Raw genomic sequence first — 27,953 nt, forward strand, 5'->3', positions numbered from 1 at the left:
TAACTGCTTTTTATTTCTGTCCCAATCCTGTGCAGCTATAACTAGATGAGAATGATTTGATTGGTTGGATGCTGTAGCGAAGTGAGGGGCTGAATTATTAATGTGTGCGCTGGATGGTGAGAATTGGGGTGAGCATGACAAACAGTGGGGTAAAGAGACAGGGAGGGAGGAGAAAAGCTGAGGATGGAGAAGGAGAAAGAGATGCTGTTGCCAGGGAACAGCAGCCTCATAGAGGACAACTGAAAACCACAGGAGGATTATCCAACGGAAGAAAGGACATGGGGGCTCTATCTCTGTTAAGTTACTGTAGAAATGGAGGAATTTATATGCAGGGGAAATCCTAAAAAGGATCTGAAGTGATATTTGGAAGCAAGGGGAAAAAAGAGAGAAAGTGCTGCAGAGGAGAATGATGAGGATGCCAAACCAGATGCATTCACAGTAAAAGCATTGGTGTCTCGGTGGCGTTGGATGTAGGCGGAGAGAAAGGCGACCTGTCAACTCCCTCTTCACGGCCGGTCTCTCCTCCAACAAAGGTGGCCAGAGGCAGAGGAGAGGAGGAGGAGGAGGGTGTTGGTGGTGGGCAGGGTCCAGCACAGAAGTGCCCCCTGTCTCCAGACACCTGCTGCTGGCTCCAAACTGACATCAAGGACACTGTACGACTGTGAATCAGTGGAAGACAGACAGACAGACAGACAGAGGGGGAGAGAGGAGCATTTGCTGGCTGACCCCATGCATTTGTGGCAGTTTGGGTAGTCATTACTGTCTCCTTTTAGATCTTTCTGACTGAGGAGCGGCGAAGAAAGCTTTCCGAGGGATCTCACCCCACACATGTAAGTATGGACACTGACAATTGCCCTTGTCTTAGATCTCCACTTGTTTTCCTGCACAAAGAGTAGACGTTCATTTGTTTGTGGCTGCTCTATTTTAGATGACCTAGAAAGTCTGCTGGGTCATTTTTACCTAGTGGTGGAAAGGAACATTTGGAGGTGAGTCATTTGATTTATGGTGGCTTTCAGCAAACATTTAAGCTGCAGGAGCAGCAAAAATACTAGAATTTGAAAACGCACACCTTCCTTCTGCAGCTGTTTACTATCCATCCAAACCAAATGACTGAATACAAATATAGATTATCTGACTACAACAGTGAAGTCTCTTTTCTAGGCTTTTATTTAGAGCAGGAGAGTCACATCTGACTGAATCTGAACAGTGAATGGTCAGTAAAGCTGTCAATCACGAGTTTGACCTCCCAGCCTGTCAAAAAATAGGACCAATGGCCCTGTAGCTTACTGGCCTAATTAAAAGCTTTGGGAAATGCATCCAGATGCCATTTATTGTCACCCAGTTATGTGTATTTATTATATTACAGAAATAGCCCATGTTTTGGTCATATTCCAATCAGATCTGTAAAAATTTCAAATTTCAACTTGATACCATTGATACTTACTGATTTATTGTATCAATCCACTTCCTATCTCTTATAATGGGAACATTTTTTAAAGTCGCACCAAATCCAGAATCAGATCCGAATCAAAATAATTTCAATACCTTGTGTTGACATCATCATAAAGAAGCTGTATACCAAGTTTGAAGTCAATCAGAATTGTAGTTTTGGAGAAGAAGACGATTGAAGTTTTTTCCCCATAAGAGCCCATGTTAAATTTTCCGTAAGTTCCCGGATCCAGAAGAAGATCCTGATCAGCATGTGGCCATTATGTTTTGATCATCTCCCCATCAGGGCTGTACTGTAGAAATTTCAACTTGATATCATTTATATTTATTACTGAATTATTGCATCGATCCACTTCCTATCTCTTATAATGGGGAAATTTTTCAAAGTCATACCAAATCCAGAATCAGATCCAGATCCAAATAATTTCACTAACTTTTGTTGACATCATCATAAAGAAGCTGTATGCCAAGTTTGAAGTCAATCGGAATTGTAATTTCGGAGAAGAAGACGACTGAAAGTTTTGTAACGGACAACACCCGATGACGACAGATGACGACGGATGCCGCATGACGACAATAGCTTACGGCCTATCGGCCGGTAAGCTAAAAATAGGACCAATGGCCCTGTATCTTACTGGCCAAATTAAAAGCTTTGGGAAATGTATCCAGATGCCATTTATTATCATCCAGTTATGTGTATTTACTATATTACAGAAATAGCCCATGTTTTGGTCATATTCCAATCAGATCTGTAAAAAATTCTAATTCCAACTTGATATCATTGATACTGATTTATTGTATCAGTCCACTTCCTATCTCTTATAATGGGAAAATTTTTCAAAGTCGCACCAAATCCAGAATCAGATCTGGATGGAAATAATTGCAATACCTTGTGTTGACATCATCATGAAGAAGTTGTATACCAAGTTTGAGGTCAATCAGAACTGTAGTTTGGGAGAAAAAGACGATTGAAATGTTTTCCCCATAAGAGCCCATGTTAAATTTTCCGTAAGTTCCCGGATCCAGAAGAAGATGCTGATCAGCATGTCGCCATTATGTTTTGGTCATCTCCCCATCAGGTCTGGACTGTAGAAATTTACACTGGATATCATTTATATTTACTGAGTTATTGCATCGATCCACTTCCTATCTCTTATAATGGGGAAATTTTTCAAAGTCGCACCAAATCCAGAATCAGATCTGGATCCAAATAATTTCACTAACTTTAGTTGACATCATCATAAAGAGGCTGTACACCAAGTTTGAAGTCAATCAGAATTGTAGTTTCGGAGGAGAAGACAATTGAAATTTATGTAACGGATGACAGACGACGACAGACGATGGACGACAGATGACGACGATGGACGCTGCATGATGACAATAGCTTACGGCCTGTTGGCCGGTAAGGTAAAAAACAGCAACAAGCAGCTAAAACCATGCATCATGATGTAGATTTTCTACAGAATCCAGAGTAATGGTAGAATTCTTCCCAGACCACTTGAATTACAGTATGCTGACAGGGAATTATGGGATTTTTGTCCAATGATGCCAAAAATCTTTGACCCCAGTCTTTAATTAAAGCTATATTATTTGCAGTAATAACTCCAACTCTTAATTGTTGTATGTTTTCTAATATTTGTTAGGCTTACTTTGTTAGGCTGCTGTGAGACTTAAACTTCCCCACTGCGGGGTAAATAAAGTCTGATCTTATCCTGATATATTGTTTAATGAATCCAAAACATGTGGCTGTAAAGAAATACTCTAATCATCTGCAGTTTAGGGAATAGTTTGTTCAGTTTAATCCCTATGGTTTTTATCATTTTGTTTCAGTCACTGGATATAGTCACTGATTCATAACATTCACCAGTGTTACATTTTACACTGACGTGATAAGTTTTCTTAAATCAGCAATATATTCTCTTATGTGGAAAGAGCTTTATGTACATTTATGCTTAAACAATTACTACCATTACATGTTAAACTCTTTATGCATGGAATCCACTCCAATGACTATTTGGGCATTATGATAAAGAAATAAGATATCGAAGAAATCCAATTGGATATGTTTTATGCAAAAAATACCACTAGTTTATCAACAATTAATGCATGAAAGGGTTAAATACACAAATTATTATATATTTTAAAATGATAAGCCACAAATTGTGCTGTTAAAGTACATCCTTCTTGTCTAGCATAAATTATTCATGACTATTTCATGAATATTTTGCAGGTCAGAGTGTGCTCTGCTCATAATGTTTTCCTTTCTGGGCTGTTGTCACAGTTGACTTTGATATGCCAGAGTCATGATCGTGACATGTTTGGAGGTTTTAAGTTTATTGCTCGATCTTCTGTCTCTTTATGTCGCTCACATTTCATTTGTAAGACCTGTCGGATTGATTTATCTAATGGCTATTGCTGCCAAAACCACATAAAAACCACTTCAGAGTAAAGCAGTTATATCACAGACATGCATGCTGTACTTTCATTATCTATTTCTGTAATAGTTTCTATGCCTTGTTGAAACAGTTGTATTTATTTTAATAATTAAATTAAATTAATTAAATAATTATTGTATTTAATTATTTTACACTGGTATTATTTTGGTTTGTCTGTATTGTGGTTTAATTCTGCTCTGTTTATTGATGGTTGAATGATGTTTAAACCAGCACCTTTCCTGTTACACTCAACTAAGCCACACTGCCTTCCCACAAGAATTTTTTTTTTAACCCTGTGGAGTCCCTGGATGCATGTAACCCTAACCCTATCACAAACCGATTTAAGATGATGTATCAGCAGATGGAGCCTCACTGAGTCTTCATTTAAACTTGTGTGGAAGTGCAGATGTCAAAGTAAAACTGTGAAGTCAATTGGCCAAGTGAAACCAGACTTACGATATACAGTAAAAGCATGATTTTCTGTAATATTGTCATTAATAATGTTTGGTATGCGTTCAATGCAGGAAGAGGCAGTAAAAACAGTCTTCTAAGGAAAGTGACTGCATGAAAAAAACATAGTGCTGCACACTTTTAATACCCCTCGGCCAAATACAGTGTAAGATTCTGCTGATCATCACACAGGTCAGATGTTGGTCCCTGCTTCGACCTTCCGGCCTGTTGCACCTCCTCCGGTGCCAATGGGGGGCAGCCGCAGGGTCATCAGCTGGAGGCCGCCGTTCACAGATGTTTCGCCCCCTACACCAGTACATCTCCCGGCAGGGGGGCAGTGGCGTATGGGGACATCTCCCCGCCACTCCCTGCAACTGCCCTTACTGGGGTGCTAGTCCCCATCCACCCTCCTTCCTCCGAAGCCACAGCCAGTAGCTTGCCTTCTCGGCCTCTTCTCCCAACTCTTTCACTGCTTTCCCCAGGCTTGACCCCGTCAACCCAGCGCTGCGGAGTAGATGGACTGCCGCCTTGCCAACAAACCCCCTGCTTCCCACTTCCACAGGGTATGCCCTGGCTCTCCAGCCAGCCTTCTGGCACTCCGCCACCAGCTCAGGGGACTTGAGGTGTTTCCTCTTGTGGGCTGCTGCCATGCCCTCTTCCCAAGGGATGGTGAGCTCTATCATGTGGACCGCTCTCTCCACTGCGGACCACATGACGATGTCTGGCCTGAGGGTAGTTGGTATGATCTCTCTGGGAAACACTAGCTGTCTTCTTAGGTCTGCCAGCATTTGCCACTCCTTCCCTGGTCTCAGGATGGTGAGTTCCTGCATGGGTGCTTTGCGCATCTCACCTGGCTTGACGAAGGCAGCTAATGCAGGTCTGGTTCTTTCCTGGGTGCGTTTTGCTGTTACCCTGCATCCTTCCAGGAGCTCTGCCAACTTGGCTAGCACTTGGTCATGTCACCATCTAAAGCATCCCTGGGTCAATGCCACCTTGCATCCCGACAGAATGTGCTGGAGGCTAGCCTTGGTGGTACTGCACAGCGGACAGCCTACCTCACTCCCGAACCACTGGGTGAGGTTCCGGGGGCATGGTAGGGTGTTGTACACTGCTCTAATCAGGAAACTCAGTCTGTCTTGTGGAGTCCTCCAGATGTCTGCCCAGCTGATGCGTCTCTGCACAGAAGCCTCCCACTTGGTCCAGGCTCCTTGGCTGCCCTAAGCTATTGCCTTTATGTGGAAGCGCTCCTGCTCCACCCTGGTGACCTCGTCCACCACCATGATCTTCCGCTGCCTCTTGGTGGCTTTGGACCAGAACTGCCGTGGAGCAGTCCACCCTAGGCTAGCGTGCCCTGCCTGGGTAGTCCCCATCACCTCTTTGTGTTGTAGGCTGGAGATGGCATTCTCTACCTCGGCAGGCGCTTTCCACTTGCGGCCTGTGCGGATCCAGACTTTTGCATTTCTCACTAAATGGTCAGCAGAGTCCCTCATCTCTAGCACAAGGCGTGTCTTCTCCTGTTTGTACCCAAGGCAGATGGATTTCAAAGGGAGCTCCATCATGTTCCATCCAAATAGGCCAACATCAGAGAAGCAGCGAGGCAGTCCCAACCACCTCCTGATGTAACAGTTGGCTAGACTGTCCATCCTGCTGACCTCTGACATGGGGGCCTTGCAGATCTTTAGGGGCCACATCACACGTTGGTATAGTGTGTGCTGGTAGCACCACACCTTGTGCTTCCCTGGGAGCTGGCTTTGGTCGATCTTTGCTAGTCCCTCGGCAAGTTGTTGCTTGGCCTGCTTCCCTATCTGCCTGTTTGACAAGTCTGCTGTGTACCACCTCCCCAGGCTCTTGAGTGTTTTTTCAGCGAACTTTGGAATTGGCTCTCCTCTAGCAACAAAGGTGGTCTTGTCTTGGACACTCCTTTCCTTATTGAGAGACTTCTTGATTTTGCTGCCTTTACCCTCATTCTCACCCATGAGATCAGCTCATCAAACCACTTAAGGAGTCATGCTGTACATGGCGCTGTCTGAAGGATGGTCATGATGTCGTTCATGTAGCTTCTCAGCAGTGGGAGCATCTCCCCTGACGGAAGCCTGATACCTCCAACCACCTGCCTGGCCCCTCTGAGGATGACTTCGAAGGCTGTCACAAACAGGATGGGGGAGATGGCACATCCCGTGGCGATTCCTTAGTCCAGCCTTAGCCATCCACTTGTGCAGCCTTCCAGAGAGACGCACATGTGCAGGTTGTCAAAATATCTGGTGATGATATTCCTAACACACACCGGGATATGGAAGATGTCCAGGGCGAAGTCTACTAATTTGTGCGGCACTGAACCGTACACATTGGTGAGATCTAACCACACCACATGCAGGTCCCGCTTCTCCCTCTTCGCCTGTTGGATTTGTTCCCAAATCATGGAGGGGTGCTCAATGCATCTGGGGAAACCAGGGACTCCAGCTTTCTGGCAGCTTGTGTCAATGTAGCATGTTTTTGGTGAAAAACAGTATCAGAACAGAATCTAACTTTTTCCTACTGGGATTTCATGTTTGTGTATGATTTTTGGCTTAGTGTGTTAATACACCAGCAAATGAAAAACTGTAAAACAGGTGAGGTTCTGCTGAAAAAAAAAAATACCAAAAAAGACAAGATAAACAGTTTTTTATGAGAAATATAAAGGTAAAAGTATTCAAAAACAGCCAAAATAAATTCAGACTCCTAAGGGTGTGCAATGCAAATCTTGGATATATAATGAGACTATTTTATTATCTATTTCAACAAAAAGTTGTGAGGAGTTGTGAACTTTCATGAACACTGTAACAAATTTTACCATTAAATAACAGTAAAATACTGGCAGCTAGAGTTGCGAGCATGCTACTGTTATTCTACAGCATCTCTACTGTAATCTACAACTACAGTTTCTTACTGTAAAAAGTAATACAGTACTGGGCTGTATATAATGTTCCTTTTACAGTAAAATACTGTTAGCCACAGTTGTTGCATTTTACAGTAACTACCGTATTCCAAGAAACAATTTATTACTGTAACATATATTTAATGTAATATTTACAGTATAACAAAGCAAAAAGCTAAGATTTTAACATTTCAAATTACATTTTAAAATACAAAATCATGAACATAACTAGAAAAAGCTCAAACAAGAGATGACCTTATAACATTGAGCTTTTATTAAATTCACTGCGACAGCAGTAAGCATTGCGATGAAGCTTGGTTGGAGGCCTTCACAGACAACATGGCTTTCAGTGCTCATCATCCAACTTCCAGACATGACTTCATCACCTGCAACTGATGGAGACAAGAATTGAGGTTAATGTCCCAAAACAGTATCAGATATATTGTTTACCATCAACCTATGTAGTCACTGTAAGGTATGAAAATTGGTTACGATGAACCCAAAATTCTGAGTGATACATTTATTCTATACTTTTTTTGTACTTTATTTAAATTTGGTATCATAAGTTATACTGCTACCACTTACAGCTATTCTTGTCTTACAGTGGCAAGACACTGTCATGGAAGGGCAAAAGCAATTATTTTATTACATGGATATAGACAGACAGCTAATAGGCAGACTGAATGACAGACAGACACAGACTGACACACATACACACATAAACAGATACATACAGACACTTCCCCAGCAGTATTAGTCTGGGACTGGCTGGAGGGTCAGGGTGAGCTCAGTATCAGCTGCAGTGGAAGACATTTGGACAATGGTATATCAATTATGAATGACACTGTGTTTACAGAGCTATAAAGCATACAGACATTAAATAATGCTACACATCCTATACAAATTGCCCAACAAGAGGGAAAAATTAGCCTTAGTCACTTACATTTATTAAAACAGTGATTAATTATCTCAGTTAATATGGATGTCCAAGTTAGTAAATTCCACTCTACAGATTTAAAGTCTTAGACATGTAACCCTGAGGCAGCGAAAACCATGCAAATTGACACGCTGTTTAGTTTAAATGTGTCCACTTCGCAGCTAGCTAGTATGCTTTAACTTAAATTAGCTGTGCTGCATGAAAATGTTTTCATGCTTAAAATTTCAAACTGACTTTTAACTGACTGTTTAACACATTTACTTTAGAGAAGTAAAATCAGTCTCAGTCCACGGACTAAAACTTACACCATTTCAGCAATGACAGAAAAATGCTGAGCAACATTTATACATCATCATTTACAAAGAAAATGGAACAATTCAGCGAGAGTAACCCTCTTCCAAGGCAGCTAATTTCACCTCAACAATGTTCCACTCCCACATGACTACACAGACTTATGTGAACTGGCACTAAATTTCATTTTGCATTCTGGAAGACAACGTCCCAAAGGTATCTCAGTTCTAATTTGGAAGAATTTTGTGGATAAACTATATGGCATTGACCTTTCATTCATTCATTCATTCATTCATTATTTGAACCCGCTTTATCCTCACTAGGGTCACGGGGGTCGCTTGGAGCCTATCCCAGCTACATAGGGGCGAAGGCTGGGTACACCCTGGACAAGTTGCCAGTTCATCGCAGGGCTGAACATTGACATTTCAGTCATTTTGATTTCATTTTGTGACTCTTGAAATGAGTTTTTTCTCATTTTTCTGTGTTAACAAATGGGAATTTTGACACTTTTTTCCTAACCTGTATGTATGAAATGGTTCAGGAAAAAGTTTACCAAAGTCACTGTCATTGCCAACTCATACAAAAATATAATACATGACTTCACAACAATCAGATACATCCATTATTCTTGCATCATCATTGGTCTCGTGCTCTCCCAGTTACCAGCATGTATGGCTAAAAATGTGATTTTTTGAGTTGACAACAACCTCCTGACCACAGTGCTGATGAGGATCTGGAATTGGTCTTGAACTCCTTCAGTGGCAGCTCACTGATAATAATGTGGGCTACAGTATGTGCTAATGCTAATTGCTAATGCTAATACTAGTTACTCTGTGTGTGTGTGTGTGTGTGTGTGTGTGTGTGTGTGTGTGTGTGTGTGTGTGTGTGTATTATGGGTTAAAATGCAGAGACCAAACTTCTACAGGGATGGGATATAATATAGCAAGTTAACGTTTAACCTTTAACCCTTAGTCTTGGCTTTTAATGTCTGACCTTTTGCCATCAAAATGTAATTAATCCATCTCAGTCCAAGTGACTGTTTGTGCCAAATTAGAAGAAAAATCCCTCAAGATGTTTCTGAGATATACGGTTTATAAGAATTGACTGACACAAAGTCACAGCACTTGATAATAATAATGAGTTATTTAAAAAATGAAAACACACACAAAATAAATTATTTTTCAGAAAATGAAAGGGGGATGAGGCATTGGTGGAAATTAGAGTATTGGATTTGTCAAAGATTAGTAATGAGACTGATTTAATTGCATTAGTATTTTTTATGTGGTGTGAGAAACCTTTGGACACCTTCATGACCAAAAATGTCTAATTGCATTAAAACCAGATTTTTAAAAAAAATTTAGTTTGAGGGACAAAGGCATGAGTTCAGTAGATGTTCAGTAGATTTCACTCTCAGTCTGACACTGTGGATTTGACACTTGAGTGGAGGACTACAAAGTGGACAGAGCCCACACTGCTGCTCTAATACACTAATGAAAACAGACCTGCCCTGTGTTTTCAGTGTCTCCACTATGTTGTAATAATACAGGTAGAGTTCAGTGTTAATACAGACTGTATCCTATAGCCTTCAGTATGAACTTATTGTGTTGTAGCAGCTGACTAATTCAACCATCCACCTGTAAACCCCTGTTAAGGACTAATGCAATGGTATTAGCTCCGATGTGTGTCTTTTTAATTATTAAAACAGCCCATTGTGTGAATGTTGATATGCAGTATTTATGGAGATCAAAAAGGCAGCAGTCACATCAGTGAGGTGGGATTAGGCTGACGTGGGGGGGATTAGTTTGGGTTTGGGTTTCTGAATTGAATCTAAAGGGCGTTTGATTTTGAGGCGAGCTGCAATTGGTAAATGGGTCTGTCTAAGTCACATGCCTCTCAGCTGTGTTCTTGTGGGCGGGGGGATAAAAAACAAAACAAAACATGTGACCTCCACTGGGTCCAACCCCTCAATTATAATTCTATAAATTATAATAAAACTGTTATTCAATGTCGAATTTTCCCTTCAGACAGAAGTCAGAATGTGTTCCCTGTGCCGTGAAACTGAATGACTAAATCCTATTTTTTAATATAAATAGTGATTATTAATAAATAAATATTTGTCTTCTCCTCCCCCCAGTCTCTGCTCTCCTCTCTGAGGGATGGGCACCACAGAGGCAACTCTACGAATGGAGAACATGGAAGTGAAAGACGAGTGGCAGGATGAGGACTTCCCCAGGTCTGATCCTTTATTTTCTACTCACTGTCAGTGCAGTTTGTCCTGTGGTCACTAGACAATTCAATAGCCGGTTTAGTTATTATAAAAGGCGAGACAGAGGTCTGTCCACAAATGTATATGACATTCATTTTTAATTGTATCACTTCAAAATAATTACTGGTCTCTGGTGCACAGTTTGTAATAATCTATTTTTAAGGGATTAACATAGTGTCATTGTTAAATTATTAGGATTAATCAATAAATGTAATGTTGCTTACATTATTAAATTTTTATATGGACTTATTATACAAGCTGCTATATTAATATGATTACATTTCTAAAAAAAAATCCAAACCATTTGAGCAAAATTGTGAGCATTAGGCTGCTGCAGCAAAAACATAACCTCTTTGGTGGACTTTATTTTTATTATCAATATAATTTAGTGGTTCAACAGATAAGAGAATGATCTTAGTAAACATCTAAGGTTTGTGTACTTAAATGCTTTTAAAAATGTTTTTTGTTTGAGGGAACCATACTCATTACAATGTGCTGTGGCATACTTTCCTACAGCAATCTATGAGTTAGAACAGAATTTTACATAATAATGCAAAAATGTACATAGTAAGACAACACACAAGGTATTTTCCACATCTGAAAGTCCATTGATTTCAGGTATACACATTTGGGCTGGTTAGTTTTACTTTCACACTACAATTTTGAAAGTGAACTAATGCATCCTGCATCATCATCCGCATGTGATACTTCTCCCTTTGGAGATTTTGCATATGATATTGTTGTCTTTGACGTTACTGTTTTTCTGACAATATCCTCTTGTAATCTCCTATGTTGGGTTAAAATGTTTAAAAATTAAAAATGTGTCTATATTTCACACTCTTCATGCTCTAATAATGGTTGGTTTCGCAAAGTTGTGTTAAATGGATCAAAATGTTCTTTTTAACTTGGTTGACTGATTTATTGTCATCGCATAAATTGATTTATGCAGTAAGATTTTCATCATCAAACACAATGAGGAGTGTTCAGATTATGAGGCACTGAAATTAGACAGATGATTAATAATTTTCCACTGTGAGAGCAGCAAAGAAAACAGAAAAATACAGCATGTGGAAAAAAGAAAAAAATGTCCTCATTCAAAGATGCAAAGATGATTACAGTGAAAAAAAACTGAGAATGGGGTGAATTAATACTTTTATTATTTTATTATTATTTAATATTATTTTATAATTTTATTATTAAAGCAACATTTAAAGGTAGTTTTAATAAATATGAACTTTGTATGAACAAAACACTAGTCATTGCTTAGATTTTTAACACATATTGAGCAGAATTTAATAAATCATTGATTCATCATAACAGTTGAGGTAACATTTGAAACGAAGGAAGGGAAGTAAGTTAGATGATACTTACATTTTTGAAAAGTTTGGTTTCCATGTATTGCTTTAATTCATAATAATTAGAAGTATTTATACTACTTATTACTGAACAGATTTAAAACGCTTGAAAAGTGATTGAAATAATTACTGTACTCAAATAATCTAAGTATGTAAATGTTACTATATTTACATTATTCAAGAAAAATAAAAAAAATTTGTCCAGTGTCAATATAATATGTGCAGAATGTACAGGTGTTATGTTCAGTAATGACTACAGTTGTAATTGTCAAGTATTATAAATAAATACAAAGTGAGTAGTATAACTGACATAAAATACATAAAATCTGAACATGGTCCCAAAATAATTACATCATTTATTCATGAAATATTTAGTAAATCTGACTGGCCATACAGAGAGGACTCTGAATGTGTAATGATATGATGCTTTAAGTAAGCTCATAGTGCAGAAAGTGAGCAATAGAGAGGTGGGATGACAGCCAATACACAGGGCTGCCTTGCCCTTCCCCCCTCCTCCTCTGGGAGAAGGTGCAGCTCTCTCTCTGTCTCTCTCTGTCTCTCTCTCCCTGTAAATGATCTCAGGCTACGTCATGTGACGCAACAGCAGCACTAGATCAACAACACAGCATCGGCAGTAAAATGGTGGCAGGTTTTGGTTAAAGGGAGACAGATCAGCAGGAGGAATCACAAACAACAGATGCATGATTGAGCTAAAACGGCTGACATACTCTGTTACTGACTAGTGACTATTGACTAAGGCTCAGACATAAAGGTGTGTGAATTCAGAGCTCATTTCAATCGGATTTGACTAAAGCAGCTCTGTGCTCTGCCCTTAAGGTAAGCATCATCGCATCATGGCTCCATCCTGATATTGATTTTTAGAGAACACAATAATAGACAGTAACAAAGAGATGATTTGGCTTTTGTTATTAATCATGAATGGGTAACCACTTATATGGAAGGAGCTTAATTTTGACAAAGGGATGTGTTGGACCACTAATCACTGCAGGGACTCAGTGGGAACCGGGCCGGACCATCCATCACTGTCTATTTCTCAGCTAAAGCCAGTGTTTTTGGTTCTGGAGGTGCACAAACTGTGCTCCTGCAGATGAAAGAAAATGAAACTGTGTGTGATAAAGAAATGCAGCATGCAGGGATGTGCTGTGACTTACTGTGGCTAAAAACTTAGCTGTGGCTCTGATTTGTTTCATGTGTTTCCAACTGTTTAGTGTAACACAAACCTGGTTTCAGCACAAAAACATTCACTTTTAAGACAGTTATCCATCTTAGTCTCTCTCTCAAAATTACCAACGTACGAGTAGAGCTGGGTCATATATTAATGATAATTATCATAACATAAAAATTATATTTTGATAAATGTCATATTGTGACATATATTTTCTGTGTTTGCGCTTTCAGCTGTTGTTGAATAAGAGTTAAAATTGTGCTCACTGGGTTTGTCAATATTATAAAATCTGCATTAAACTCAGAGTCCAGAGGTGTGTATTGTCATTACATGTTGTTGTGTCTCTTCTGCTGCTGTTGTAAAATGTTGTTTTCCGTCATGTTGGCTTTCTCTTGCATGCCTTTTTCATCTTGTTTGGACTTGTTTTGTCTTGTGTCTTAAGTCACTTTCATCTTATTTTGTCTTTTACAATGTTGTTGCATCTTATTCATTGTTTTGTTCATGTTTTTTTCTTTCATTTCATTTTAATTTTTTATTTCATCTTTGCCTTATTTAATCTTGTTTGTTTTGTTCTGTCTTGTTGCATCTTATTTGTTGTTTTCATCTTTTGTGTTTTATATTGTTTTGGTTTTTTTTGTCCAGTTTCATCTTCTTCATCTTGTTTTATCTTGTTTGTCTTGTTGTCATGTGTTTTTGTTGTTGTTGTTGATGTTTTTTTTAAATAATGTCCCAATAATAAATAATTTTTCATCTTGGTTTGTCTTTTTCATTGTTTCTTGTTCATTGTTCAACTTCTTTCATCCTTTACAGATGATGGCTTCTTCTTCTTCTGCGAAAATGAGCCTTTAAACACATAATTTGATACTTATTATGATCATCATTGATATCAACTGAGACGAACATGTCTAACCATCCCTCCACACCTTCCACTTAGACACAAATACATGCATAGTCAGCCAGATTTGACCTTGTTTCAGTTCCTCCTTCTGCCATGTTAACAGAAGGTCAACCATAAATAACATGTAATACAAAAGTCAGCAGACCTGTCTCCTTTGGCCTCTGTAGAAGGACACTCAGACAGTTTCAACTTTCCTCTGCCCTCCTTTTATTCCATCCATTATCTTTTTATTTCCCTTTTCTCCTCTCTTTTTCCTTTCATCCCTCTCTGCTTTGACTGGCAGCACAGTAATCTTCATCTCCCCCCAGAGAGGCGTTAATTATTATCTCAATCCTCTTTCCGAGTTGGGTCAGTGACGACACCCTGATCATACAACTGATCCAATGAATGGTGCCCTGATCATGTGAATGGTGTGAATGTGAATGAATGGTGCCCTGATCACGCCACTACTTGTTATTCTAAGATTATACACGGTGAACAACAGAGAACAGAAAATCAGAAATCACATAGGAAATCTACTTCATAAGAGCAAAATGACAAAGTCATGGATCTGCTTCACATAGATACTCTACAACCTTAGTAAATCGTTTAAAAATAAAAAATAATAAATAATAATTTTCAAGAAATTTTAAATAAACATCTGCAGCTTTCAGTTAATTTTGTAATCATCTAATGTATCGATTTTTTTCCCGATTTATTTCAATTAAACGATTATTCAAATAGGATATATAGAACTATTTATATAGAAACAATAGTAACAACAGTATAAAATTATATATAAAAATATCTATACACAACAAACAAATAAAATGGCATCTACAAACAATATGTGCACTACAGTCTTCAACACATTTGTATCCAACTTACTAACTCACTAACAACTTAAGATGGAACAAACATACAACTCTGTGTTAATCTTGGTGTCATGTGCGAGTGAAACACAACTGTGGAACCAATGTTTAGCGGCAGTGAAATTAAGGAAACAAAGCTTCGATTCAGGAAAATTGTAATTGAGTAATTTTTTTAATCGATTCGAGTCGATTAATTGTTTCAGTTTTAATATAATATTGTGCCAGACTTCTTATGCTTAACAATAACTAAGGCTACAATGCATTCAGACCTAGGTTTTTTGTTCATTTGTGAGTCAGATGTGTTGTTGTCCTGATGCAAATTTTTGTTTTTTGTTTTGTTTTTTGTTTAAATATAAGCATATTGGATATTTACTGCAGTGATGAAAATATTAATCTGCAACAAGTTCTTTAACCCTTTAACTGATGGAGTGAGTGGCTTCTCATTTATTAAATAAAATTCAGTTTGATAGAGGGGATAAAGATTGGACAACACCAAGATTCAACAGGCTTAGATTGTGAAAGAGTGGGTCATGAGCGTGAAACATATTTTTTCTGCATAAATTGAGCCACATGGAGAATCTTTGTGATGGAGAAGACTTTTTTCAGTTGTCCGACTCTCCATCATCAATACTAGATTATAGACTAAAATCTGGGTGGAAATAAATGCTGTGACATTTGTGTCATGGCATGAACAATGCTACAACAAATGTGTCCTGTATTTGAAACTAAACATGGTCTACAGTGGTCTTTTTTTGGCTGAGCTGTGTAACTTTTCTGTCTTTCTCTATCGTCATCTGTCACAATTCTGATGATGTCCCTCTTTCTCTGCATCCTCTTCTTTGTTATCATCTACTCACAAATTACTTAGTTTTCACTGTACATCAACTTGTAAATTAAACCATAAATGTTGACTTTAGTAGCAGCCAGTACTGCATTCCTGTATTTACCATTTTTCAAAACTACTAAAGCACTCAGAGAGTGCAGACCTCCACCAAGGCAGATCAGTGCCCCACCCCCGGATCACCACCAAAATTTTTTGTTCCTTGTGCCAGTATCAACATTTCCTGAAATTTTCATCCAAATCCATCCATAACTTTTTGAGTTATCTTGCACACGGACAGACAGACAGACAAACAAACCAATGCCAGCAAAAACATAGCCTCCTTGGCGGAGGTAATTAATGTGAAAAGCCAAACAACAAAATCAGATCTAAGCAATAAATCTGAAATAAACACTAAAGCCAGCAGTGTCAGTGTAACCTAAGACTAATTTTAGTGGGGTTTTTTTTGCCAACCATTGCATTTTCTCAGCCTTTTCCTCTGTTTTCTGACCTCCTCATGGGAATTCAAGTGATCTTACATCATAATTATTCACAGTTTCATAATTACATATCAACATTATGTGCAACTATATTGCAAATATGTAAATAATATGGATGTATGTGCAGAAAATGTATTTTAAAAGCAGATACTATTTTATATTTTCACTCTTAAATGTTCCGCCTGTCTTCTGCACTGTTGTTTTTTTGTTTGTTTGTTTTTTTTACATTAGGAGGGCTACTTGACAAGCCCTTAAGTGTTTTTGTTGTTGTTTTTGTTGTTTGGTTGTTTGGTTGTTTTTTTTTTTACTTTTCTGCACATTTCTGATATTTTTTGCCATTCTATGTACTGAACTTTGTCTGTTTGCTTGTTTGCTTTCAGAAACTGACACCTAAACAAAAACTACAAATAACAATACACACCAAGCAAAATAAATGAATCTTATTTTTGGTGGTACTAAAACCAGTCAGTTCTCTAAATTAGTTGATAAAAATGAAACTGAAATCAAAAATCAAACTGAGACATTTAATAAAAATATAAACTCATCTAAGTTTCAAAGTTATACAAACTCTGTACTACATGAGTATATTAGTTGAAGTACATTGCAGTGCTGTAAGTGTTGCTGACCTGTGCCCCCCTCCTCCAGACCCCTCCCAGAGTACGGAGACATGGACTCATCCTGTGGTCTCACAGATGACAGAGCCTGTAAGTAACACACGTCACAATAGGCATAGAAGTCTATGTTGTTCTGCCTCTTGTCAGGTTCTGATTCCTCATGTCTTCTCTTCTGGCTTGTCATAGCTGCTCCCACCTCCCTGAATGTGACCCCACCTGGTGGAGGGGGAGGGGGGAGGACAGGGGGGGCAGGATCCCACCGTAAAAGACGGACACTGATCGCACCAGAGATGAACCTGTCGCTGGACCAGAGCGAGGGTTCACTGCTGTCAGACGACTTCTTAGATACACCAGATGATTTGGACATTAACGTAGATGACATCGATACTCCAGATGAGACAGATTCCCTGGAGTTCATCACCAACGGCAATGACCTGGAGTGGGAAGGTCAATATGCTGATATTTTACATATATTTACACTGTGGTTTTGATCTGTCCCATGCTTTTTTTAACCTATAAAGATCCAAATATCCACCACCGACCAAAAGCATCTACTGATCTAAAATGTTTAATACTTGTTGATCCGCTAATCCTATCAATACACATAAGTAATTCGGGTAAAAATACAGTTTCTCATCTAGGAAAATACCAAATTTTCATTGAAAAAATAGAAGATGCAGAGGGTAATATAAATGGTGATAAATCACTTGGGAAAAACAAAAAAATCATTGGAAGTTGTGACAAAAACAGTTGTGGGTCTTTTTAATTGTAATGCAACTGTTTTCAGCACAAAAAAATCACGTTTAAGAAAACACTATCCTAGTTTCTCTAAAAGTAATCTGCATATGAAGTGAGAAGAAGAAAGCAATGATGTTTAACACTATGTAATTGTATAATCACAATGAATATCATTAACATGACAAACATTTTTCTTTTGCGTTTAGGTTTTAATTTGTTTAAGCTAAATCGCTCATGAAGAGATTTATTGATTTCATCTGAATAAAAACTCAAATTGCTCATGTTTTATTAATTTTGATTTCATGTCGTAAAAGCAAAATGGACAAAATACACCAGACTACAGATGTGTTTTTGTCATTATGTCACAAATCATGTTATTTTGTTCTGTTTCCTAAATTTTCATCTTGTTTTTTTATCTTCTTTTGCCATTTTCATCGTTTATAAAAATAATGAATGCATATTTTTACTACTTTGACAAATTATTTTAAACCACAAATAACCTGCAGCTTCTTTAACATTCAGTCTGGACCAAAAATCAGCCTTTACACCAGAAATACACTGTTACCCATAAAGTTGGAGTAATGTTGTTTTCAGACACATTCCTCTTTTTATTTCTATTTATTCACCTTTGACCAGGTACAATGATTATATCCTGAGTCCCAGTTGCTATTAACAATGAATCACATCGTCACAATCACTTCATGAGAGGAGGTTATATATATATATATATATATATATATATATATATATATATATATATATATATATATATATATATATATATATATATATATATATATATATATATAAAATTCTATCTTTATGGAAAACAGTGTTAATGATCATTTGACTGTTGTCCTGTTATATTATCAATACTGACTGATCATTTTCATCAAGATAACATTTTTTGCCATAATACCCAGTTCTTACATGAGGATGCACTACAAAAAACATTCCACTGGAATTCACTTTATTTACCCTTTACTCAAAAACTTAAAGACTTAAAGGCCTAAAATTGATTTTAAATATTAAAAGTCAGCAATAGTTTATTTGGATTATCTACTTACTGAGCAGTAACATATTGAGCAGTAACATATAGTCAATAGTTTATTGTATAAGATTTATCTGTTTTGTCTGTAGATTAATTATCACATACATATGTTCTGTAAGTAACCCTTTTTACCCTTTCATGGATGAATTATGAGACAAGCTATTTCATAGCTATTGATGTAAGTGCTGTGTACACTTTGCATAGGTTTACTATTCAAACAATGTCACAGACCATAAAACAATGACTGTTGTAAGTCCAAGGGCAAGCCAAACTTTCTTGTTATTTTCTACAAACTATCCATACAACTGAAAATACTATATAAACTGGCCTCTCAGTGTTTCTGTTTTATCCAACACATGCATGTGTCCATAACCAATAGCATAAGGTTTCCACATCATATTTATTATCAGTGCTGGCTCCAAAGATTTCATGGTATCACAAACCCTGCTGGTAGGTATGGCTATTTAGTCTTATTTTTGGTGAACACAGAGAATGCAAGGAAACTAAGTGTGAAACTCTGAACATAGTACTTAACTGTGGAAGTCAAACGTTACAATGAACAAAAACAAATTATGTCTTTACATGGAAAGGGTCTTTACCTTTTATAAGTGATAAAGCAGACCATGTCTTGGCCTAAAACAAACCCTAATTTAAACACCTTGCAAAAGAAACCCTTGTAAATGTGCATTTTTGTTTGGAATACTACAGTTCAGTACTACATTAAAAAGAAATCTCTGCGTCTGTCCAGATGACACCCCAGTGGCTTCTGCCAAAGCAGGTTCTGGTAACAACTCAGGAGAAGCAGATGGGGATGGAAACACCAACAACGGACGCCTGTGGAGGACAGTGATCATTGGAGAACAGGAACACCGCATTGACATGCAGGTCATCAGACCATACCTCCGCGTCATCACACATGGAGGTCTGTAACAAAAACACAAAACAGAATGATGCTTTTCATACACAGGGGAACATCCTGTCATCATATAACACAAGCACTGAACCAGTTAATGTATCTCAAGGTTCAAGGTTCACTTTATTGTCATTACATGTAGTATATACATAAAACAAAATCAGCATTCAGGACCAGCAATGTACATAGTAAAAATCCTATAAAATGAATCCTATATTAAAAATAATAACAATAAAACCAGATAATAATAACAATAAAACCTGATATCAATATTGTTTTGCAAATATGTTAATAATGTGTATGTATGTATGTACAGAATAACTAATTTAGGGTTGAAATAATTAGTTGATTAAACGACTTGATTCAATTAAAAAAAATTATTCAATTAAAATCTTACTGAATCGAAGCCTTGTTTCCTTAATTTCGCTGCTAAACATTATTTCCACTGTTGTGTTTCACACGGACACTTACTGTGACGCACAAGATGCCAGAATCACCACAAACTTGTATATTAGTACCATCTTAAGTTGTTAATAAGTTGAATACAAATGTGTTGAAGACTGTAGTGCACATATTGTTTATAAATGTCATTTGACTTGTTTATTGTTTATATATATTTTTATATATGCTTTTATACTGTTGTTGTTATTGTTTCTATATAGATGTTTTAAATATCCTTTTACTTCTATGATTTTGGTGGTTGTTGTTTCAGCTGGTTCTGGAATAAAGGGCAAGTTCTCAGTTTCAGACATGTCTTTTTCACATTTTCGCAAAGCTTTTTTTTTTTTTTTTTTTTTTTTACCTATTCAAGTAACCATTTAATTTAATTGAACTGAAGAACATAATCGATAGATTAGATGATTACAAAATTAACCGATAGCTGCAGCTGCAGTATTTACTAATGTAGAAAATCTATGTGATTATCTATGTGGTATTTTTATATATACTTTTATACTGTTGTTATTATTGTTATTTCTATAAGGTGCACTATGTGACGTTATGGCTGTTGTTGTAGCTTCAACTACCAGCAGTGTCCTCCTTTAATTCCTGAGAGTTCTGCCCAAGGGATCATAAATGTCTATCCAATATAGATACATATCATGTATCCTTTTACTTTTCTACTTTTTGTGGTTGTTGTTTCAGCTTGTTGTGGAGTAAAGGACAAGCTGTTTGTCAAATCGAATCAAAGAAAATAATCAATAGATTAATCGAAAAATTATCAAAAATAATCAATAGCTGCAGTGATAAGTAATGTAAATAACACATACTCATTTGTATTTCCTGTTTTCTCTCTTAAATGTTTCTGCCTGTCTTCTTCACTTTGTTTTTTGCATTTTGCAGCTGTAAACACTGTAATTTCCCCATGGTGGGATCAATAAAGTCTTATCTTATTCTTCCAGGGTACTACGGTGAAGGCCTTAATGCCATCATCGTGTTCTCTGCCTGTTACCTGCCTGACAGCAGCTGTCCAGACTACCACTACATCATGGAAAACCTCTTCTTGTTAGTCTCCCTTCAAGTTTTTGATCATACTTGTTGATATTGATCTTTTTACAAGTATCTGAAAGTCACCTAGACTCATCATACTATGCTTTTCATCCTCAAGGTATGTGGTGAGCAGCTTGGAGATGCTTGTGGCTGAAGATTACCTGATAATTTACATGAACGGAGCCACTCCTCGGAGTAAGATGCCAGGGATCAGCTGGCTCAAGAAGTGTTACCAGATGATTGACAGAAGGTGAGGGAAAAACAAACTAAGAGAGAAAGACATCTAGGAACAAAGTGTATAGAAAACAATGAGAACGTGCAATGTGTTCATGTGCAACATATTCAGGTTTTTGCCCTAATTCTGAAGAGGCGGAATTCCTAATATGCTGATTACATGCTTAATGAAACTGAATATTCCTATTTACATTGCAGCTATGAATCCCTTGAATAAATATAGGCCTTTTTAATTCATTGTCACTGCAGTGTGTGTGAACAAAGCCTCTGTCATGACTTTTAAAAAGAAGTGTGAGTCTCCATCTGATCAGAGATGTGGACAGTGTGGGTGTGGGTTTTTTTTTATCTCTACTTTAACTGTAAACAGGGGTCACATGGAAATGCAAATGTACTGTACACATGCCCAAAGAATCCGGATGGAACTGACATAATATCAACATATCCCTTTTTTTCCCATAAGTGACAGAGGAGTTGTGAATGTTTTCTTGATGCATCTTCCTCTGAAGCCTCTGTCACTTATTATATTCTTTCAGTATAATTTCATGTGAATGAAAGCATTGACAAGGACAGTATTTCTGTCTTAAAGCTCCCTTTTCATAAAATATAATTTGGTCCTTCATCCTTTCATAGCTGCCAACTCCTGTTCACAATTACGGTGCTTTATATCAATAAAGTATATGCATGACAGTGATGTTGACAGAGTGCTTATTAAATAAAAAAGTGAAGCTAATGGAGGTTGCCATTAGCCATGGTCTATTAATCCTTGGCTCATTCTTTTAAAAAGCGTTCATTCAGTAGCCTTCCTCAACCAAACTTGATCATTGAATGGACTTTTCATTTGTGTTTTGACGGCAGATTGAGGAAGAACCTGAAGTCTCTGGTCATCGCTCATCCCACATGGTTCATACGCACCGTCCTGGCCATATCCAGGCCATTTATCAGGTGAAATCACCTCCAACCCATTTGTGAAACAATTATGCTTCAACTAAAAAATCTATCACATATATGTATTCAGTATACACAATGTTTCACTAAATTTCACTACAGATTACAGAATATGACCCCTTAACTGTAATTTGTTATGCATTTCATTTGATTGCACAAAGTAATTCCAAGTACTTTAAATGACTTCAACATTGCCTTCCATTATTATTGCATGGAACATTGTGTATGAATGCACAATACTGTCATAAATATATGAATAAGTGATCACACTTATCACACTTACCACAGAGATAAAACACAGCAACACTGTGATGTTTTGCCTGCAAAAAGGTTGAAGATCTTTCCTTCCCCTTTTATTTTATGCAGCATTCAATTTGTAAACTGGTAAATAAAACCAAAAATAAAACAAATTTGCTCTTAAATATTCTGTTGTACCTAATCCTCTTTGAAAAAATATCACTAGAAAAGTTTTTTTTTTTCTGTTTTCACACAGTGTGAAATTAGTGAAAAAGATTAAATAACAGACAATGTAAATTTAGGGATGACGATAAACTTTTTTTTTTTACTTTGGCAATTCCATCAACTCATGCTGTGATGAGTGTGGATGGGATGGAAACACTGTTCATATACAGTGAAAAGTGTGTATAAATATGGGGCTTATGGGACATTACTGTTGCAGACATTTTCAAGCAATCAATGCAGATTTAAAAGAAGTTGTTCCTTTAAGTAATTAATTGTGACAGCTCACAAATCAATTTTTGCTCTATTATACCTTCAAGTGATTTATCATCATTCATTTAATATTATCCTCGGTATTTTGCCTTTTTCAGTGAATATCAGGTATTTTTCTATATTTAATTCAATGATCATGATAATCTTCATAAAATCTCAGATTAATGTTGATGGTTATTATATCAAAAACTAAGAAAACTGAATAAAAAGTGACTTTTTCAGCAAAGATGTCAATAACTGTATGTACAAACAAGTGTCTCCATCCACTGTTATTTATCAAACTCCATGGGTTTTACTGGTGAATTATTGTTGTAGATGACGGTGTTTCCACGTTCACTATGGAGCCTCTGAACGTCCAACTGGGTCACATCTGATGACCATGAAAAGATGACAAACTGCATTGTACACCAATTTTTTTACATGTATTGATGGAATTAGTGGATTAAACGTTTTAGTACATGCTTTTGCCAGTGCCTGTTTCGGTTTTTTATGGTTAAGAATGTAACTGTATTCTGATTTAACATGTAACATGCCCACCACCCATAATATATCATGTTTTGCATTCTGCATATTTAATCCAGGGTCCTAAGGAGCCAACACTTCACAATGCACTTATTTTCTGCATTAATGCATACATAACTGAATTAAATGATGTCTTTCCCCTGCAGTGTGAAGTTCATGAATAAGATCCAGTATGTCCACAGTCTGGATGAACTGGCTGGGCTTGTCCCCATGGAGCACGTCCATGTTCCTGAGTGTGTGGTGCAGTAAGTATCTCACACCAGTAGATGGAGAAGATGCACCATGACTCACAGCCTCCAGGCAGTGACGCTTCTCTATTTTTAATTTGATTTGAATCCTGTAAAGAAGGAGTCAAGTGTGCTCTGATTCTTAAACACAAAGGCACATTATTACTGCTGTAATGGTGATAAAGCACTGTGATGGCAGGATTTACTGTCTTGACTGAAGTTATAACTGTGTTACTCCTTTTCAGATTTGACGAGGAGAGGATTAAAGCAAGGAGAGAAAGGTAAAAAAAAAAAAAAGATTCATTAAGTCTTGTCAATTTGTCTTGTACATTAAACTGAACTGTGCTCCAGAAGAATGAGTACCAGTGTGTTTGAGGACATTGAGCTGAAGCTTTTCTTTACAGTTACACCATTAACCCACCAAGTGGCTATAGAATATGTACACACCTAATCATATGCTATGCAAGACAAGCACAACAATTATGTATAAATTCATATGGTCATACCTATCTCTGTTACACCTGTAGTGAGCATTTACTAGTTACACAAAACATTCAGAGGCGCTGTAGTGAACATGGAAACACCGTCATCTTCTACAACATTGATTCACCAGTAAAACCCTTGAAGTTTGATAAATGGCAGTGGTTGTAGATGCTTGATTTATGTTCAGTTAATGATATATTTTGTTGAAAAAGTCACTTTTTCCTCATTTATTTCTGATTGTGTATGTGATTGTGATTGTGTATACACTAATAACCTTTGAATTTTCTCTGTGGTTTAATGAACATCTGCATGATCAGTAAATTAAATACAGGAAAATATCTGATTTCCACTGAAAAATGCAACATGGTGAAGATACTATTATCATGAATGGTGATAAATCACTTAGGAAAGAAAAAAAAATCATTTGGAGGTTGTGACAAAAATACTTGTGGGTCTTTAAGGGTTAAGAGCAGACATAAACATGGGTATGGAGTGCCATTTTCTTTCTGAGTGATTCAAGTAGCCATGTCACCACAAATCACGAAACAATATGTTCTATTAGTTTTCAACGGGAAGGAATGAACATGATTGAACATACATTAAACTGATACCAACACATTTAGCCGAGTCCCTGGAAAACTAATTAAACTGAAAGAATTTATGAGTCCAGATAAGGTGTATTGTGGTATAGAACAGGGTCTAATTTCAATTGTTCCTGTGTACATAATTCCTTGTTTATGTGTTTGTGTATAGGATGGAGCAGGAGCAGAGACAACAGGAACAGCAGTCAGTTGCACAGGAGTCCAGTAAAAAGTCAGAGAGGTAAATACATCATCATATTTTAATAATGGACATTTCAGAGATGATTTTATCAGCTTTTTAGTTCACAGTTCCTGTTTGTTTTTATAACACAGAATATTTTCTCCATTTCTAGGCCGAAGTCAATGATTGTAGATAAAGGATTATGAGAAGGGCAGGTAATAAAGTGCTCATCAAGTTTATACTGACCGCAGGATGACGCTGTTACTGAAAACAGATCCTCCTCATGACCCTTTACCCCATTTCCAGGCAGAAAACCATTAGTAGCTCATTACAGTATTATCATTTAATATATTACACATCTTTTCAGAGCATATGTTAACTACTGATGGTTGGTTTTACAAGTAAAGAGAAAGTTACATAAAAAATGTTTGGAGATTGCATGCATTTTGGAAATTGGGTGCTTATTTATGAGAAAAATAATAGGGACTATGTTATAGATAAATTAATAAAAAAAACTGTGCTGGAAATTACTTGCTTTTGAAAAAGTGGTTAATGTTTCATAAATCTGTTACATGTAATGTATGTTAGACATCTTAGACAGAGAAACCATTCCATATGTTTTATGTCTTAACAATTGAGAATACTGTGAAAAAGTCACATTTTATGCTTCATCAGACATTTGTTTCTCTCTCTGTTACAGATGTGTGGAGCATGAAGCCTTGATTTATACCTATAAGAGGTCCAACATCCGTGCTTCCCTGTTTTCAATGTGCGACTCCAGTTTAGCACCGTCATTCTCTGATCAAGATGGTGACAGTTCCATCTCATATAATCATTCCCACTGGGAACGTCCTCTTCCTCTAAACCCCACAGGGTTTCAGACTGAAACTTTAAATTGTACAAAAGAAGATGCTGATGCAGGAACTATTTTATGATGGGAACTGTTGCTGTTTTCATTCATCTGCTGGTACCGTAGGACTCAGTGGCGGGCCATGCATTTGGTACCCGGGCCTTCACTGGGGACTTACTTGACTTAGTCCACTTCTTCATACCACCACTATGATTTCACAATTATAGAAACCATCAATATAATACAAAAAATGTAAAATCACAAGGTGCGGTATTGCAGAGAGAGAGAGAGAGAGTGACATTTCACATGTTGAGGGTGAATACCATTATTACTGAAGCAAAAAACCCAGTTTAAGAAAACTCCAAACCACTACACTACAACCACAGCTGTGCCATGTAGAGCTGTCATCTGGAGCAGCTCAGAATCAATATTTATCTAATAACATGACAAAAACATAAAAATTTTAAATAAAATACATCATAGCATACTCAACAGAGATGCTCATTAATTAACAGTTACATACAAAATACAGTTTCATGGAACAAATATTAGAATTCAGGTTGTAAATGTAGGTCAGTATTTCTGATGATGTTTAGGCCAGCAGAGAAGGCCTTGCTGGTCCTGACGGCCCACCACTGGTAGGACCTGTTTGTGCTGTGTGTATTGAAACGTCAAACTACCTTGAGGCTCTAGAAGTCCACGACAATGGAAGTTATAATGTAACACAGAATAAGAAATCAACCATTCAGACATGTTTGGGTGAAAACATTTTTATTTTCATGTGATAACAAGAATTACTGTCCTCACACAAAGTTAAGGGAATTCTACATTGTGTTTTTGTTGCTATTGTTTCCTGCCAACTTGTGCTTTGATCATGAGAACTCTACAATGATGAAGTGATTGAAAATTTTTGATAAATAAGGCATATAATTTTTGAGTTGGAGAGGTCAACTTAGGCTGGAATGAAGGCTAATGAACATGAAAATGTTCTCCATGCATAGACAGCGATATTCATCTGATCTGCCTTGGCAGAGGTCTGCGCTCTCTGAGTGCTTTTCTTGTTATTTTTGAAACTTGCTTAAACATTATATTCATGCTAACAGCACAAATATGGATATATATGTCTTAGATTTGTTTTTTTTAATGTAAAAATTGTAGTTTTTCAATGAATCATATACCTTTATCTTTATTTCTGCTGTTTCCTCAAGCCTTTATAATCCGCTGTCATGCTGTGGTGATGTTTCAGAGACATGTACTAACATCACAATGACATATAGATCTGACTGTATCATCTCCTCTGGTCCCATTTGTTTGGTGAATGTTCCTCTATGCCCATTAGTTCTATTCTGTTCTATTGTCAGTAATGTGCCTCGGTCTTCATTTGTGTAAAAATGCAAAAACATGGACTCCACTTTTTCTTTTGGAAAACCCATGTGAAAAACTTTACTAGAGTCACCATGAATGTTGTAAAATGCTTATAGCGTACAGTTATTGCAGCCTCACTATACATCTGTTAGTGCCACATGATACTAATCCACCACACAATGTAAAACATTAGTAAAATGTTAAAAACCGGTGAAGGAAATGTGTATTAAAGCACCCATAGTCAAAACAAAATTCACAAAAAGACAAAGTTGTACATATATTCATGTTAAGTGTTTGTAAATTGTCCTTTATGTTATAATCATGAAGATGTTTTTTACATGGACGTATTTAAGTGAGTAGTTGGTCAGTTAAAGACATTTGATAACTGAGCTTAGGTGGGTTTCTTGCAATGATAAAACTTTTAATGTAAGCACAATTTTTTCGGGAGGCGACTGATTTTCCCTCATGTCTTCCATCTGTTCAATACTCACTTGTCTTGTTATAGCAGGAGGGCTCTGGAGTTAGACGTTTTATTTTTGTAAACAAATGTGTACATGTACTTCATGTACACTGCTGCTATTGTTTTGCACAATTATATTAGGTTTTTAACAAAGTTTTTCCATACAGAATGTGGCAGACTATTTTTGCATGACTTTAAGCCCATGCAGTTTGGTTGC

General features: G+C 37.1%; 1 protein-coding gene across 2 annotated transcripts; it reads left to right on the forward strand.

Annotated features, from left to right (window-relative positions):
- The first annotated feature begins 572 nt into the window (after positions 1-572).
- On the forward strand, positions 573-27,491 carry atcaya (ATCAY kinesin light chain interacting caytaxin a). 2 transcript variants are annotated; one of them, XM_030132117.1, is made up of 13 exons: positions 573-830; positions 10,611-10,709; positions 16,998-17,056; positions 17,153-17,413; positions 19,504-19,677; positions 21,069-21,171; positions 21,275-21,406; positions 22,246-22,332; positions 23,736-23,834; positions 24,062-24,097; positions 25,053-25,121; positions 25,234-25,276; positions 25,762-27,491. In XM_030132117.1, the coding sequence occupies exons 2-12, from the start codon at positions 10,633-10,635 to the stop codon at positions 25,265-25,267; spliced, it is 1,131 nt and encodes a 376-aa protein (XP_029987977.1). In that variant the 5' UTR covers positions 573-830; positions 10,611-10,632; the 3' UTR covers positions 25,268-25,276; positions 25,762-27,491. The 2 variants fall into 2 exon arrangements, with proteins under 2 accessions (XP_029987977.1, XP_029987978.1); XM_030132118.1 differs by lacking the exons at positions 573-830; positions 10,611-10,709 and adding an exon at positions 12,607-12,934.
- Positions 27,492-27,953: the final 462 nt, after the last annotated feature.

This window comes from Sphaeramia orbicularis, chromosome 4 (genome assembly GCF_902148855.1).
Source record: "Sphaeramia orbicularis chromosome 4, fSphaOr1.1, whole genome shotgun sequence".
Taxonomy (NCBI): Eukaryota; Metazoa; Chordata; class Actinopteri; order Kurtiformes; family Apogonidae; genus Sphaeramia; species Sphaeramia orbicularis.